At 43.3% G+C, this 18,335-nt stretch overlaps 1 protein-coding gene across 1 annotated transcript; it reads left to right on the forward strand.

Annotated features, from left to right (window-relative positions):
- The first annotated feature begins 8,729 nt into the window (after positions 1 to 8,729).
- LOC113219802 (septin-2-like) lies at positions 8,730 to 17,886 on the forward strand. Its single transcript, XM_026447724.1, has 3 exons — positions 8,730 to 8,744; positions 8,850 to 9,053; positions 17,381 to 17,886. The coding sequence occupies exons 1-3, from the start codon at positions 8,730 to 8,732 to the stop codon at positions 17,564 to 17,566; spliced, it is 405 nt and encodes a 134-aa protein (XP_026303509.1). The 3' UTR covers positions 17,567 to 17,886.
- Positions 17,887 to 18,335: the final 449 nt, after the last annotated feature.

Here is an 18,335-nt window from a genome sequence, read left to right on the forward strand (position 1 = left end):
TGTGGTGGCCCGTGCCTATAATCCTAGCTACTCCAGAGGGTGAGGCAGGAGAATTGCTTGAATCTGGGAGGCGGAGGTGGCAGTGAGCTGAGATCACACCACTGCACTCCAGCCTGGGTGACAGAGACTCCATCTCAAAAAAAAAAAAATTACTTTTTTTATTATAATGTAAATATGTAAATATATGTGTATATGTATTCATATGTGAATATATGTGTGTATATATTTTCATAGCATACACACACGCACATATACATTGTGAAATGGATATTTGAATACCTAGAAATTGATAAGCTTCTTCCTGGTTTTGAAACCACCTTTAGCACAAACACGAAAGAAGTACAAACTATCATTATTAATGACAATGGACCAAGATGACCATGAGTCAATAGTACTTTGCACCTCAACCACCTTCCAGCAGAGCATCTCAAAGGGCTGCGTATATCTGAACATCACACCCTTTCACATAAACTAGGATGATTTGTAGTTATTACTTCTTTTAAGACCTCATTGCAATCCTTGTCAGAGTGAAATCAAACTATTTCTCAAATCACAGAGATACTGAATAACAGGTTTGGTCAGGAAATAGGTATTGCATTTGGTTTGTCATGACAAGCTCCTGGCCTAGGCAGATGGAATATAGCAGAAATGTGTGTGTGTGAACATTCTTGCTCACAGATGTGGCTGAGGAAGTGGGGGGTAGAATTTGATAAAACCAGCAGGGAGCAGGCTTCTGGGAAGAGGGCACTTGTTTTGGCAGCAGCTGTGTAACTCTAGAATGAACAAAGGCTTGTAATCCACAGTTTTTCCTCTTCAAAAATAAGGATTATAATTTCTGCCTTGATATGTGGACTGCGTGATTTGCTATATGCAAAATATCTAGTATATAATAGGTGCTGAATTAATACTACTTTCTGTAGCTCATTCTTAATCACTGCTTAATTTTAAAAAGTTTACAATGACTACTGCTTTTTTAAAAATTGTTTGTAATTATTATATAAAATCTAAGTCCTATAGAAAAGTACAAAGCAGGCCAGGTGCTATACCTTACACCTGTCATCCCAACACTTTTGAAAGGCAGGGTAGAAGGATTGCTCAAGGCCAGGAGTATGAGACCAGCATGAGGAACATAGCAAGATCTCATCTCTATAAAAAATTAAAACCCAGTTGTGGTAATATGCATCTGTAGTCCCAGCTACTCGGGAAGCTGAGGCAGGTGGATCACTAGAACCCAGGAGTTTGAGACTGCAGGCTGGGTAACAGAGTGAGACCCTGTCAGAGAGAGGGAGGGGGGAGAGAGAGAGAAGAGAGAGAGAAAAAAGAAAAGTACAAAGAAGACAGTAATAAATCATGAAATTTTCAGCCACCAAGAAATAACTCAACATTAAGTGATATCGCCAGGCCTGATAGCCCATGCCTGGCTGAGGCACGAGAATCGCTTGAGCCTCGGAGGCGGAGGTTGCAGTGAGTCAAGATTCCACAATCCACTCCCAGCCTGGGCAACAGAGACAGCCCTTTTCTGGCAAAAAAAAAAAAAGTTAATAATTTATACCCCTTTTTTTGCAAATACGTAGTTAGGTAAGTTGATATATTAATGCATTAAAAATAGCTTTGCCTGGTGTGGTGGCTCAGGCCTGTAATCCCAGCACTTTGGGAGGCCAAGGCGAGCAGATTGTGAGGTCCGGAGTTAGAGACAATCCTGGCCAATATAGTGAAACACTGTCTCTACTAAAAATACAAAAATTAGCTGGGCATGGTGGCAGGTGCCTGTAATCCCATTTTCTTGGGAGGGTGAGGCAGGAGAATCTCTTGAACCTGTGAGGCGTAGGTTAGAGTGAGCCGAGATCACGCCACTACACTCCAGCCTGGCAACAGAGTGACACTCTTAAAAAAAAAAACAACGGCCGGGCGCGGTGGCTCAAGCCTGTAATCCCAGCACTTTGGGAGGCCGAGACGGGTGGATCACGAGGTCAGGAGATCGAGAACATCCTGGCTAACATGGTGAAACCCTGTCTCTACTGAAAAATACAAAAAACTAGCTGGGCGAGGCGGCAGGCGCTTGTAGTCCCAGCTACTCAGGAGGCTGAGGCAGGAGAATGGCGTAAACCCGGGAGGCGGAGCTTGCAGTGAGCTGAGATCCGGCCACTGCACTCCAGCCCGGGCAACAGAGCGAGACTCCGTCTCAAAAACAACAACAACAAAAACAAATAACTTTACGTATTTTACATGTGTTTTAGTTCAACCATATATAACTTTCATTTTGCTTGATACAACAGAAGCTGAAGAAACTAAAGGTGGGAGAATTTCTGAACTTCAGATAAATGCCTATGTGAAAGTGGTATCTTTTTATACAACATTCATTAAAATTATGAAAAAAGGTAATAAAAGTAACATGATTCTTTTTAATCTGCAGTTTCTATTTTCACCTACAGCTGCTGTATTTTTCGACTTGGTGCATGTTTGAGAGTTTCTGTTTAATGCGTTTATACTTGGATAGCTATTTCTTTTTCTTTTTATTATTTATTTATTTATTTTTTTTTGAGACAGAATCTTGCTCTGTCGCCCAGGCTGGAGTGCAGTGGTGCGATCTCGTCTCAGTGCAACCTCCGCCTCCCAGGTTCAAGCGATTCTCCTGCCTCAGCCTCCTGAGTAGCTGGGATTACAGGTGCACGCTACCATGCTTGGAAATTTTTGTTTTTTAGTAGAGATGGGGTTTCACCATCTTGGCCAGGCTGGTCTCGAACTCCTGAACTCAGGTGATCTGCCCGCCTCGGCCTCTCAAAGTGCTGGGATTGCTGGCGTTCAGCCATCATGCCTGGCCTGGGAGAATATTCTTGATTCATTTTCCTTTTCTTCAGTTTTTCCTTTAACTTCTGACTTTATTGTCGTCTAGCTTTGGCTGGGGTTATGGGAAGCTCTGAGGCTGGCTGGAGGTTCTTCCCACATGTACTTATGTTTTCCTGCCCAAAGGCCAGTGGAGTACTTTCTTTACCATTGAAATTCAATAGCTTAGCCAGGGTTGGCTCCAGGCCAGTCATTCTGTACTAATTTTTCCAGGTATATGGTTTGCCCTTTGACTACTATGTACTTCTCTATCTCTGCACACAATCTTTCTTTCTTTCTTCTTTCTTTCTTTTCTTTTCTTTTCTTTTCTTTTCTTTTCTTTTCTTTTCTTTTCTTTCTTTCTTTCTTTCTTTCTTTCTTTCTTTCTTTCTTTCTTTCTTCTTTCTTTCTTTCTTTCTCTCTCTCTTTCTTTTTCTCCTTCTTTCCTTTTCCTTCTTTCTTTCATTTTTTCTCAATAGGAAAAAAAAATCTAATAATCTGGTTTTAAAATGGGCAAAAGATCAGAGTAGACATTTCTCAAAAGAGACATACAAATGACAAATGGGTATTTGAAAATGTGCTCAACGTCATTGATCATCAGAGAAACAGAAATCAAAACTACAATGAGCTATCATCCTACCCCAGTTAAAATGGCTTATATCCAAAAGACAGGCAATAACAAATTCTATTGAGGATGTGGAGAAAAGGGACCTGGTACATCCTCAATAGAATTGAGGTACACTGTTGGTAGGAATGTAAATTAGTACAACCACTACCTGGTACACTGTTGGTAGGAATGTAAATTAGTACAACCACTATGGAGAACGGTTTGGAGGGTCCTCAAAAAGCTAAAAGTAGAGCTACTTTATGATCCAGTAATCCTACTGCTAGGTATATATCCCAAAGAAAGAAAATCAATATATTGAAGAAATATCTGCATTTCTATATTTATTGCAACACTATTCACAATAGCCAAGACTGGAAGCAATCTAAGTGTCCATCAACAGGTCAATGGATAGAGAAGATGTAGTACATACACACAATGGAGTATTACTCAGCCATGAGAAAGAATAGAATCCTGTTATTTGCAACAACATGGGTAGAACTAAAGATCATTATGTTACCTAAAATAAGCCAGACACAGAAATGCAAATTTTGCATGTTCCCAGTCATTTGTGGGTGCTAAACATTAAAACAACTGAACTCAAAAATAGAGAGTAGAATGATGATTACCAGAGTCTGGGAAGGGTAGTGGGCTGGAGGGGGTGCACAGGAATAATTAATGGGTACAAAAATACAGTTAGAATGAATAAGATGTAGTATTTGGTAGTACAACAGGGTGACTGTAGTAAACAATAATTTATTTCATATTTAAAAATAGCTAAAAGAGGTCAGATGTGGTGGCTTATGTTTGTAATCCCAGCACTTTGGGAGGCCAAGGCAGGTGGATCACCTGAGGTCAGGAGTGCGAGACCAGCCTGACCAATATGGCAAAACCCAGTCTCTACTAACAATACAAAAATTGGCCAAGTGTGATGGCACACACTTGTAGTCCCAGCTACGCAGGAGGCTGAGGCAGGAGAATCGCTTGAACCTGGGGGAGGAGGGTGGAGGTTGCAGTGAGCCAAGATCGCAGCACTGCACTCCAACCCAGGTGACAGAGATAGACTCCATCTCAAAACAAAACAAACAAAACAAAGCAAAAAAGCTGTAAGAGCATAATTGGATTGTTTGTAAAGCAAAGAAAGGACAAACGCTTAAGGTGATGGGCATCCCAGTAACCCTTCTGTGATTATTACACATTACATGCCTGTATCAAAACATCTCATGCACCCCATAAATACATACACCTACTAAGTATCCACAAAAATTAAAAGTAAAGCATTTAAAACTCCCTATCTTGGCCAGATGTGGGGCATCCACCAGTAATGCCAGTGTTTTTTGAGGCCAGGATGGGAGAATCACTTGAGTCTGGGAGTTTGAGACCCACCTAGGCAACATAACAAGACTCCTGTCTCTAATAATAAAAAACTTAGCCAGGCATGGTGGGGCTCATGCCAGTAGTCCCAGCTACTTAGGAGGCTGAGACAGCAGGATCCCTTGAACCCAGGAGGTTGAGGCTGCAGTGAGCTATGATTGCCCCACTGCACTCCAGCCTGGGTGACAGTGAGACCATGTCTCTTAAAAAAACAAACCAATCCTAACATGATCAGACCCTGCCTGCCACCCTCTATTCTTTTCCTCTTGCTCATTGTGCAGCAGGCATCTGGGCTGCTTTTCTGCTCCTGTAAATGCCAAGTGGTTTCCCTCTTCAAGACCTTTGCACATGCTCTCCCCCACCCGAAATGGACTTCCCATACCTCCTGCTGAAGCTGGATTTTTCTCATGTTTCAGACCTCAGCTCCCACATCACCTTGGCAGAGAAATCCACCCTCATCCTGTGGAGGGGGAATCATCCTCCTTTTCATTGCCTCCTCCTGCCGGGTTCTCTCAAAGCAGATACCACACTCAAAAATCAGCTTGTTATTTATTGAATTGCTCATCTGTATGTCCTCTTCCCAAACTCACACCAAATCAGAACAGAGGCTCCCTGCAGGAGGAGTCCCATCTTATTCATTCTCAGAACCTAATACAGTACTTGGCACATAGTAGGCACACAATAATTGTCATTAGAATGAATAAGTATCAAGGGGCCGGCTGTAGTGGCTCATGCCTGTAATCCCAGCACTTTAAGAGGCCGAGGCAGGTGGATCACCTCGGGTTAGGAGTTCAAAACCAGCCTGGCCAATATGGTGAAACCTCGTCTCTACTAAAAATACAAAAATTAGCTGGGCATGGTGGTGCACACCTGTAATCCCAGCTACTGGGGAGGCTGAGGCAGGAGAACCACTTGAGTCTGGGAGGTGGATATTGCAGTGAGCCAAGATTGTGCCACTACAATCCAGCCTGGGTGAAAGAGTGAGACTCCATCTCAAAAAATAAATAAATAAAAAGAGCAAAAAAAGAATGAGTAAGTATCAAGGAAGGGAGATTTTGTGATTTGCCACCTTTACATGGAAATCCTGCTTAACATTGACATTTTCTATTTGATGGTATTTCTATAATAAGAAATTGAAACTAAGGTAATTGAAAGAGAATGAGGTTGGGCACGATGATTCATGCCTCGAATTCCAGCACTTTGGGAGGCTGAAGGGGGAGGATTATGTGAGGGTAGCATTTTGAGACCAGCCTGGGCAATGTACAGAGAACCCTGTCTCTGCAAAAATAACATTTAAAAACTGAACTAGGTGTGCCAGGTACAATGGCTCATGCCTGTAATCCCAGCACCTTGGGAGGTTGAGGCTGGTGGATCACCTGAGGTCAGGAGTTCAAGACCAGTTGGGCCAACATAGTGAAACCCCATCCCTACCTAAAATACAAAAATTAGCCAGTGTGATGGCAAATGCCTCTAGTCCCAGCTAATTGGGAGGCTGAGACAGGAGAATTGCTTGAACCAGGGAGGCAGAATTTGTAGTGAGCTGAGATCAGGCCATTGCACTCCAGCCTGGATAGCAAGAGAAAAACTTCATCAGATGTCGTGGCACGTGCCTGTAGTGCCAGCTCTCAGGAGGCTCAGGGGCAAGAATCACCTGAGCCCAGGAGATACAGGCTGCAGTGAGCCATGGGTGCACCACTGCACTCCAGTCTGAGGGACAGAACTAGACCTTATAGCTAAGAACAAAAAATAAACAAATGAAAAAAACCGGGCACGGTGGCTCATGCCTGTAATTCCAGGACTTTGGGAGGCCGAGGCGAGTGAATCACCTGAGGTCAGGAGTTCAAGTCCAGCCTGGCCAACATGGTGAAACACTGGATGTCTCCAGCCCACAGCCAGAGAGGACCTGAGGCCTGCCAGCAGCCGTGGAAGGGGGTTTGAAAGAGGATTCTGAAGCCTTGAGAGAGCTGCAGCCCTGACTGACAGCTCGATCGTATCCTGGTGAGAGCCTGAGCCAGAGGACACAGCTAACCTCACCCAGATTCCTAGCCCATGGAAACTGTGAGGAAAAAAAATAGTTTATTAAGCTGCTGAATTGGGGGCAATTTTTACCCAATAACAGATAACTATTATAAGGATATTGCTTATTACTCAAAATCACTATATAAAGCCCCTGAAAAATTGAAAGCTGCAACCAGGGAAACACTGAAAATCTCCAAGAACACTGTGTTTCTTCTTGAAGACAGTGAGAAAGCATATACATCTGTTTCCCTTTTAGTTTTGGCCACCAGGAAGCTCAGAGCCAAATTTACGACACAATTTTAATAATTTTGTAAGCCCCTATAGCCTGCTTATCTGTGTTCTGATTCCTGGCTTTTCATTTTATTCTGACTTTTGGTTTTCTTTGTCCTGATTTTATTAGCTCATCTTTATATTTTTCTGTATTATTTGAATTATGGCAAACCACCTCAAATTCAGCTTACAGAGAAGCAAGGCATTCGTAAGTTTTTGTTGTTGTTGTTGAGTCTTTCACTCTATCACCCAGACTGGAGTGCAGTGGCACGATCTCAGCTCACTGCAACCTCTGCCTCCTGGGTTGCAGCAATTCTCATGCCTCAGCCTCCCGAGTAGCTGGGATTACAGGCGCCCACCACTACACTCGGCTATTTTTTTTTTTTTTTTTTTTTTGGTGTTTTTATTAGAGACGGGGGTTTCACTATGTAGACCAGGCTGGTCTCGAACTGCTGACCTCAAGTGATCCACCTGCCTCGGCCTCCCAAAGCGTTGGGATTACAGGCTGTGAGCTACCGCACCAGCCCATAAATCATTTTATAAAAAGTTTTTAAATTCAAAACATAGTTTTGCACATTAAAAAAAAAAAAAAAGTTTTGCACACGTTGAACACAGAGTGCCCAGAGGTGGTAGTAGGAAGATGAGGTCATAGGAGTGTGGCTCTAAAGTTCCGCTCATTGGCCAGGGTTGATTTGGATTGGGTCAGAAATATCAAGCGATAACGACGAAAAAGGGAAAAGGGATGGCAATCCAGAGGGGCCGAGGCCTCCCCCAGTCGCCCACAGTAGCATCCTTGCAATGTGTTCCTTGCACCGGTCCCCTAAGTCCCTCCCGCGCTAGCCGCCCAGCCCCGCCCCTCCCGGGCCCTGCCCCTCCAGACCCCGCCCTTCCCCGCCCCGCCCCTCTCTCGCCCGGGCCCCACCCCTTCCCGGGCCCCACTCCTGGGGCGCACCTTGCGCCCACCCGCCTCAGTCGCCGCCGGCCATTCGGCGTCCCGGCGGTTTCCTGCTCCGCCCTGTCCCTCCGCGCGGGCGCTCGCCTTCCCCGCCTCGCAGGCCTCACTCGGTTCAGGGCGGTTGGGCCGCACGCCTGTCGGGGCGGGGCTGGAGCGGGGGACCGAGCCAATGGGGCGCGGCGGCGGCGGCGGTGGCTGTTGCTGTGGCGGCTGTGTCCGACCCAGACGGGCTGAGATGGAGCCGGAGGGAGATGGAGGGAGGCGGAGGGAGGCGGCGGGAGGCAGTGTCGGCGGCAGCGGCGTAGGGAGGAAGGTGGCGGCGCCTGTCCTGCTGAGGGTGTGGGTGCATGCAGTGTGCGCCGCCGCCGGGATCCAGCTCTCCATCTGCGCCTACCATGTGGAGCTGGAGAAGAAGCGGGACCACCGGCCCTCTGCGACCTGGGACCCTGGATGAAGTGCTCCGCTGCGCTTGCCTCCAGGTAGCCGGCGTTGGGGAGCGGGGCCAGGAGCGGCCGAGCGGGGCGAGCGCGGAGGCCGGGGCCGGGGAGCGCGCGGCTGGAGCTCGGGACTGGAGGCCGCGGGGACTGGGCCGCGGGGGCACTGACGTGGTCGGGCCGGGCGGGGGGCGACCTGAGCCCAGGTCGCGGGGAGGTGGTGGCGGTGCCGCGAGGCCGCCGGGGAGGAATGAGGTGGCAGAGTGCAGCCGGGAGGCCGGGGCAGACGGGGAGCGGTCGGGCGGGCTGGGACCGGGCTGGGCAGGAGCTCGAGGGGGCTGCGGAGGGTGGGTCTCGGCCGGCTTGACAGGTTTCCTGGTTCTCGGGAGGTGGGCCGAGGGTGTGGGACCCTGTCCGCCGCACCCGCGAGACCAGCGGCCACCTCTTGTCCCCACCATCGCTGCAGCGGAGGCTCTGGAGCCGGCTCCGACCCGAGGAGGGTTGCGTTTCCCGCTGTCTTCGTGATGCTGGGTCAGGTGTTTCCGTGGTCAGGCCTCTTTGTACTCCAGCGCTGGTGAGAATTTGCAGACTTACTGGGACGGTGACATTTGCAGATAAACACGAATTTGACCCTATTCTGCAGGAAGGGGGGAAATGGTCTGAGTTCAAGTCTAGTTTAAGCTTCACTGGAGTAAAGGACAAGTATGTTATGTTTATGGCGGTGTTTTACGCATTGGGATGACTTGTAAACATTGTTGCTTATTAATATAATAGGATACCCATAACAGATTTAAAACACACGCCTTGCTAAACTGGAGCTATTGGTTTGTGTTACTGATCATTTTAGTTTTTTTTTTTTTTAATGTTGTAATTGGTTTGTCTGTTAGGTTTTATTTTAATGTATTAAATTTCCCTAGGCAAGTTACTTTTAAAAAGGGGGGAATTTACATTTTAAAAGAGGCTGCCTTTTTTTTTTTTTTTTTTTTTTTTAACACGGGGTGATTAAAAACATAACAGAAGTCGAAGGAATGATTTCAAAATTGGTAGGTTACGATTTTAATAGAGACGATGTCTGATATTTAGATGTTTGTTAACAGTAGTCACATTTGAGCGATTTCTTCCCCTGCTGTTGATTGGTAAATTGGTATGTATCAGAAATGTATAGCTCACTAGTTTATTTCGACTCACATATTGTTTATTACATGAACAAGGTAGCATTGGAGTTTGTCTTGTTATTGGTTACAAATTTTAGGGAGCTGATCTTTCCACTTAGCTTTTTTCATGGACCAGGTACTCTCTCATTTGCTGTTAAACAAAAATCGTGTAGCTTTTTACAGGGGAAATAATTATCATAGGGCCAAATGAAACATTTTAAAAATGTATTTAAAATGTAGGTATCAGGTTACAGGGGAAATACACAGATGTGACAAAAAGCTCACATTTGTTGTTGGTTATTCAGACCAAGGTTAATAGGCTGATTCGACTCTCAGATACTCTTTGAGAACCATTGAGTGTCTTTTATGCAAATATTTTTATGTTATTTTCACTGTCAGAAAGGAGTTTTAAACTTGTAAGTACCTTTCACCCAAAGTTAGTTGAATGAATAAATACATAAGGAAAACATGTAGCAGCACATTTCAAGTATTTAAGAAACAAGAAGAGCTAAAAATAACTTTTGATCCTAGTTTAATATGGAATTTAAGCAGAATTTTTACTAATTTTTGATTTTTTTTTTTGAAACAGTCTATAATAAATGGACCTTTTAACATTGGGGCATGGAAAGAGTACTTTACTGTATGCTTAAGTTGTTTTATTTTTTGAGAGAGAGTCTTGCTGTTGTCGCCCAGGCTGGAGTGCAATGGCGCGATCTTGGCTCGCTGCTACCTCCGTCTCCAGGATTCAAGTGATTCTCCTGCCTCAGCCTCCCCAGTAGCTGGGATTACAGACTCTCGCCATCATGCCAGGCTAATTTTTGTATTTTTAGTATAGAGGGGGTTTCTCCATGTTGGCCAGGCTGGTCTCAAACTCCTGACCTCGGTTGATCCGCCTGCCTCGGCCTCCCAAAGTGTGGGGTTACCGCGGTGAGCGACTGCGCCCGGCCTTAAGAATTTTAAGTTCTTAAAATTGCCGTTTCTTGGCTGGGCGCGGTGGCTCACGCGGCAATCCCAGCCCTCTGGGAGGCTGAGGCAGGTGGATCAACTGAGGTCAGGAGTTTGAGACAGGCCTGGCCAACATAGTGAAACCCCATCTCTACTAAAAAAATACAAAAATTAACCAGGCGTGGTGGCGCATGTCTGTAGTCCCAGCTACTCGGTAGGCTAAGGCAGGAGAAGCTCTTGAACCCAGGAGTCAGAGGTTGCAGTGAGCCGGGATTACGCCATTGCACTCCAGCCTGGGCGACAAGAGTGAGACTCCATCTCAAAAAAAAAAAAAAAAAAGAAAGAACTTTTCTTTAAAAGAGAGAGTTTTGAACCATTTAATAAGCATACACTCTAAGTATTCTCATAGTTATATATCCTGCAATAGCTCTGTGTTTGTGCAGCATAAAACATCAAGTAGTATATTAGAAGTATATATAAGTACATGTAAGACTAAAGGTAACTGGATCTCTTCATAGTTTTCGATGTGAATTTAATATGTTGTGACTGAAAGTGATGTTTCGTTGTATAGCTGTGGACATAAAATAGTTTAACTTAGATGCTTGCTAAAGGAGGACGGGTAAAAATAAGATACGCTAATAAGAAGAGTAAATAACTTATTTGCCATCTATACAGTGAAATTATTTTAAGAAATTTGTTCAATTTGATGAGCCTGTTTAGAAACTACTTGTAAAAATCAAGTAGTTTATAAACTAATCATTTAATAAATGAATTTACAAATCAACTTGTTTTTCAAGTAGTTTATAAACAGGCTGATCAAAATCACATCTGTGCGTATACATATATAATCACATGTATTTGTACATGTATAGACTCATTTTCTTTTGGAAGTGGGTAGACAAAATATTGAAAGTTTTTATTTTGTCAGGCTGAAAGAGACTTTAAATGAAAGCTGATTATTGGAGACCTCAAGTTAGTTTATTATGATAGTGATTGCCATGTAGCAGTACTATTCAAAATGTGACTGTTTTGGGAAAAGACAGTTTGAACCCAGAGGAAAGTTAACAGATGAAAAAGATTCCAAAGAAAGTATCTTCAAGGATCCAGAGTGAGCACGTGATTTTGGATTGCTTAAACTCACTTTATTCTCGTTTCACAATCCCTAAATGTCTTAACCCAAACAGAATAAGGTAGAGATTAATGAGAGAATCTTGAGGGGCATCCGTGTGTAAAGTCCTCTACTACTCTGGGGAGGCATAATGATGGGAAGTTCCAGACTTTTAGATTTCTAAAGAAATATTTTCCCCAAATTAGGAGGCTACAATAGAAATGCTGACTTTTTAATTCTACTAGGTACAGCCAGTAAAAAGAGTAACACACCGCTATCTCCTGTCACCATCATTTCATTTAACAAAAGGATATTTCCATTCAAACAATTTGAAAGAACAGAATCTCTCAGAATAAAAGATCTTTAAATGGGGAATCATTTAGCTATATGGAAAAGTTGACTTTCAGACCAGCCTGGCCAACATACTGAAAGCCCGTCTCTAGTAAAAATACAAAATTATCTGAGCATGGTGGCATATACCTGTAATCCCAGCTGCTCCAGAGGCTGAGGCAGGAGAATCACTTAAACCCTGGAGGCCGAAGTTGCAGTAAGCTGAGATGGCACCATTGCATGCCACCCTGCGTGACACAGCGAGACTCGGTCTCAAAAAAAAAAAGTTTACTTTCATGTTCTTACTATTTCCCATAAATCATTGAAAACTCTGCTGCAAACCTGCACCAGCCTGCCAGCTAACATTAAGTTAGCACCCCCTGCCCCCTTGGTTTGGTACACTGAGCTCAAATCTAAGGAATCTGTGTGGGCTTCCAGCCCTCCCAGTTGTTAGACTTGTAGCCTTATCTTCATGATGCCTCAGTTTCTTATCTTAACTAGGGATTTTAACATCTACTTAGGGCCTGGTGCAGTGGTTCACACCCATAATCCCAGCACTTTGGGAGGCTGACACCTGGCAGAGCTCTTGAGCTTAGGTTTCAGACCAGTCTGGGCAACAGGGAAAAACCTTGCCTGTAAAAAAATACAAAAATTAACCGGGCATGGTGGCGCATGCCTGTATTTCCAGCTTCTTGGGAGGCTGAGGTGTGAGGATCACTTGAGCTTGGGAGGCCGAGGTCCATAGTGAGCTGTGATGGTGCCACTGCACTCCTGCCTGGTTGGTAGAGACAGACCCTGTCTCAAAAAAGAAACAAATAAACCAAAAAAATCTACTCTGCTAGATGAGTGTTAGGATGAAAAGTGATACATGTATGTTCCTGAAATAAAGTTTGTCCTCAGTTGTAGCTGTCACCATTGATTGGAGATGTTCCTTTTTTTTTCAGTGTTTGATAATAAGTGCCTTTAAGTATAAGAAGTTTCTTGTATATACTTGTTTATATATTTGGATATTAATTGTTTTAATGTAGCATATTGCTGACATAAAGATGTGTTCATTTAAAACAATTTTGAAGTTGTGCAAGAGAAACTAATATGCGGAATCTTGCTCTGTCACCCAGGCTGGAGTGCAGTGGCGCGATCTCAGCTCACTGCAACCTCTGCCTCGTGGGTTCAAGTGATTCTCCCATCTCAGCCTCCCGAGTAGCTGGGATTTCAGGCACCCACCACCATGCTTGGGTAAGTTTTGTATTTTCAGTGGAGACAGGGTCTCGCCATGTTGGCCAGGCTGGTCTTGAACTCCTGACCTCAGGTGATCCACCTGCCTCAGCCTTCCAAAGTGCTGAGATTACAGGCGTCAGCCACTGTGCCCGGTTTTAATATGCAAAATACTCTATGTAAGTATTTCCTGTATATTAGACCCCCTCTAAGAAGGGTTTCTATGTAAGCATAGTACAAATGATCTGGAAAGGCTCATAGACTTGGCAAATCTACGTTTCTTAAAACTATAAAAATATAGGACATATACTATAGGGGATTGGTTCCAGGACCCCTGTTTTTGCCAAAATCCTGGCATAGTCAAGTCCCCAGTGTGGGCCCTGCAGAACTTGGGTATATGAAAAATTGGGCCTCCATATATGCAGGTTTCATTCTGCATTTGGTTGAAAAAGGTCCACATGTAAGTGGGCCCACGCAGCTTAAACTCGTGTTGTGTAAGAGTCCACTGCGTTTGAAAATCAAGTCCACAAAAAAGTTGCCATATTTTACAAAATGTTGAATTACTACCTCCCCCATATCAAAATGTTGGATTATTACCTCCCCTGTATCTTAAAGTACAATCTATTTACTACCCCATTGAGATAATGAAACTTTTAGAATTAGAATAGAACCTCGAGCCAGACTTGTTGGTTCACGCCTGTAATCCCAGCTGATGTGGGTGGGTCACTTGAGTTTAGGAGTTTGAGACCAGCCTGGCCAACACGGTGAAACCCTCTCTCTACTAAAATTGCAAAAAATTAGCTGGGTATGGTGGTGGGTGCCTGTAATCCCAGCTACTCAGGAGGCTGAGGCAGGAGAATCGCTTGAACCCAAGAGGCAGAGGTTGCAGTGAGCTGAGATCACACCACTACACTCTAGCCTGGGCAACAAGAGCATTAAAATAAAAAAGCCGGGTATGGTGGCGGGCACCTGTAATGCCAGGGAGGAAAATCACTTGAACCTGGGAGGAAGGGGCTGCAGTTAGCCGAGATCACGCCATTGGACTCTAGCCTGGGCAACAAGAGAAAACTCCATCTCCAGAAAAAAGAACATAGAAGTATTTACTGCTCCTTGCTTTGTCTGAGATTCACAGGTTAAGTGACTTGCCCAACACAGGTTGTTGTTATCTTGGGCAGGATATCTTGGACAAATTGAGACTCGACACCTGGCTTCCAGAGTACTTTATTTAGAGTCCCCTTTGCACCCTACTACCTGAGCCTGGAAGTTCTAGATGAGTTTGAACAACATAGTGAGGCCCTGTCTCTACAAAAAATAGCCAGGCATGGCAGCATGTACTTGTAGTTCTAGCTACTCAGGAGGCTGAGGTGGGAGGATCGCTTCAGCCTGGGAGGTTGAGGCTGCAGTGAATTGTGATCATGCTACCGCACTGCAGAGAGGGCCACAGAGCAGGACCCTCTCTCTCTCAAAAAAAAGAAAGGGTTAAAAGTATATCTTCTTTTTAAAAAATAGAAGGCCAATATAGATATAACAGAAATTGTCATATTGTCAGATTTTCTGCACTCAGCCCTAACAAAACATGCTGCCTTCAACTTTACTTAGTTGAAGACAACTCTATTTAGTTGAAGAGAGAAAAGGTTCTAATTTGGGTTCCCTTTATCCAAGGAGTCTCCACTTTTACTGCGTATTGTTTAAACTGAAAAGAGACTTTGTATTTAATCTCAGATGTCATTAAGTACTTGAAATAAATTAGATTTCTAGTTAAATTAGGAGCTGCTTCAAGTTCTTAATTAGTAGTATATTCAATAGTCAGGAATACACACCATTGTTGTTGAGACGGAGTTTCGCTCTTGTTGCCCAGGCTGGAGTGCAATGGTGCGATCTTGGTTCACTGCAACCTCTGCCTCCTGGGTTCAAGCGATTCTACTGCCTCAGGCATGAGCCACCATGCCCAGCTAATTTTGTATTTTTAGTGGAGACGGGGTTTCTCCATGTTGGTCAGGCTGGTTTTGAACTCCCAACCTCAGGTGATCCGCCTTCCTCAACCTCCCAAAGTGCTGGGATTACATTACATGCATGTGAGCCCCCATGTCTGGCCAGGATACACACTCTTAATTTCATGGTCACCTGTTACCATGAAGCCATTTTCCAGATATGTAAAATCTCTAATTTTCACAAAACCAATATATAGAGTATGTGGCTACTGTCTTTCTTTTTTCGTTTTTTGAGACAAGGCTTCCCTCTGTTGCCCAGGATGGAGTGCAGTGGCATGAACAAGGCTCACAGCAGCCTCGACCTTTCAGGCTCAAGGGATCCTCCCACCTCAGCCTCGAGTATCTGGGACTACAGGTGTGTACTCACTCGCCTGGCTCGTTTTTAGTTTTTTGTAGAGACGTGGGTCTTGCCGTATTGTCTGGATGGGTCCGGAACTCCTGGGCTCAAGTAATCTGCTGGCCTCAGCCTTCTAAAGGGCTGGGATTACAGGTGTGAGCCACCGTGCCCTGCTTGTCTTCTTTTTCAAGTTGGTCAGTTCTCCTTGCAATGAATGCCTTTCCCCTTAAATTTGAAAACCTGAGGAATTACTGACATAGAAAATTTCTGTTTCTTTCTCTCTCTCTTTTTTTTTTTTTCTGAGATGGAGTCTCACTCTGTCACCCAGGCTGAAGTGCAGTGGCTCCATCTGGACTCACTGCCACCTTGGCCTTCCGGGTAGAAGCGATTCTCCTTCCTCAGTCTTCCGAGTAGCTGGGATTACAGGTGCCCACCACCATTCCCAGCTAATTTTTGTATTTTTTAGTAGAAACAGGATTTTCACCATATTGGCCAGGCTGGTCTTGAACTCCTGACCTCAGGTGATCCACCTGCCTCGGTCTCCCAAAGTGCTGGGATTATAGACTATGAGCCACCACTCCTGGCCTGTCCATGGATTTTTTAAAAATGTGCTTTGAGCAATCTAAAATGAAAGCAGTCTACCTAAAATTTTTATTCATATATTTCTACTGTGTTACAGATATTGATTTTGTGGAGCTATGATTTAATAAGATATTTTAACAGTAATGAAACATTTTGTAATTTTGTATATTGTTATTTTCTAAAAAGTTTAGTTATTTAAGTGCAAATACAAAGGACAGGAGTGATCATATTGAAGCACTAGGAAAAAACTTTGTGGGTAAAAATTCAACTTCAAATATGCAAATATTTAACTTCCCATGTGGAAATAATGTCTTTTTACAAAAGAAAAATGAACATATTTGTTTGCAAGGTGTTCTTATACACACATACACACACACACACACATACACGCGCACGCCTTTAGAAATGGTAACCAGGCCGGGTGCAGTGGCTCACGCCCGTAATCCTAGCACCTTGGGAGGCCAAGGTGGGTGGATCACCTGAGGTCAGGAGTTTGAGACCAGCCTGGCCAACATGGTGAAACCCTGTCTCTACTAAAAATACAGAAATCAGCTGGGTGTGGTGGCATGCGCCTGTAATCCCAGCTACTCGGGAGGCTGAGACAGGAGATTGCTTGAACCTGGGAGGTGGAGGTTGCAGTGAGCCTAGACTGCACAATTCTACTCCATCCTGGGCGACAGAGCAAGACTCTATCTCAAAAAAAAAAAAAAAAAAAAAAAAATGAATATGGTAACCAATCTATATTCTTTTTAGGTGATCTTTGAAAAACAAAAGCAAATCTATCTGCAAACACATCTAGGTGGGGCAAGAGTGTGTGAAAATGGGACATTAATTAAGATTGATTGATGGAATAAGTGATGTAGAAAGTAGACAAAGTCCCTTCCACAATTTTGATGAAAGTTCTTTTAATTTGTCTCATCACTCAGCTTAATAAGAAATAAAATTGAAAATAATTTACATTGTCCTACTATTTACATTTTACTAACTCCATATGTGTAGAGGCGTAAGGGATTTTTAGAAGAGAAACAAAGTTGAGACTTTTAAACCTGAATTTGGATAAAAGATGAATCTTCAAAAGTATTGATAATTTTGGAAAACAATTTTTAAGAAAGGCATGACAGCCAGTGATTATCTAGTTAGGCAATTTGTTGCCAGGAATTGTGAAGCTTTACTATAAAAACTATAGGATGAACGATGAATCCTTGATGCTGAGATTTTATTTGTCTTCTTTTTTAATAGGTGGACATTGTACCACTGATTACCAAAGCAGACACAATTTCTAAAAATGATTTACGGATGTTTAAGAGTAAGATAATGAGTGAATTGATTAGCAGTGGCATCCAGATATATCAGCTCCCAACAGATGAAGAAACTGCTGCTCAAGCAAACTCCTCAATTAATATAAGTTTCAGTAACAATATCTGACAAAGAGGCTATAAATGAGTGTTTATCCAGAATCTAGTGTGAGAATTTTTACATTTTCTTTATTTTGAAAAGCCTCTGCTGAGAATTGATTCTTTGGAAGCAGATTTATTTAGATTTAATTCAAACACCGTGTTCCTCAAGGATATTGGCCTATAATTTTCTTCTTGGAAGTATATTTTCTTGCTTTGATATCAAGGGGATGCTGCCTCATAAAATGACTCTGAAGGTGTTACCTCTTTTTTCTGTTTTTTCAAAAAATTTGAGGATGTTATATATTAAAATTTATTTGAATGTTTGGTAGAATTTACCCATGAAGTAATCTGGTCCTAGGCTATATTTTGGAGTTTTGAAAAATGACTTCTTTAGTTTCTCTATTTGTTATTGGTCTTTTAAGCTCTCTATTTATTCTCCATTCAGTCTTGGTAGGTTATCTGTTTCTAGCCATTCCACCATTTCTTCCAAGTTGTCAAATTGGTTGATCTATAATTGTTCATAATACTCCAGTATAATTCTGTTTATTTCTGTAAGAAATAAATTTCTGTAATAAGTTGTAATATCTTCTCTTTCATTTCTTATTTTATTAACATGTTCTCTATTTTTGCCCTTAGTCAAAGTAAGGGCTTTGATTTTGATTTTTTTTCCCCAAAATCAACTCTTAGCTTAATTGATTATTTTTTTTTTGTTTTATTTTTTGAGCTAGAGTCTCACTCTGTTGCCCAGGCTGGAGTGCAGTGTCCCGACCCGCGGACAGTCGAATGGGCCCTGGAAG

Source organism: Piliocolobus tephrosceles, chromosome 8 (genome assembly GCF_002776525.5).
Source record: "Piliocolobus tephrosceles isolate RC106 chromosome 8, ASM277652v3, whole genome shotgun sequence".
NCBI lineage: Eukaryota > Metazoa > Chordata > Mammalia > Primates > Cercopithecidae > Piliocolobus > Piliocolobus tephrosceles.

What these genes read in the sequence shown, in the direction of transcription:
- LOC113219802 (XM_026447724.1), top strand. An exon ending in CTCTTTGTACTCCAGCGCTG is followed by an intron (nt 9,054 to 17,380) that starts GTGAGAATTTGC and finishes CTTTTTTAATAG; the next exon opens with GTGGACATTGTACCACTGAT.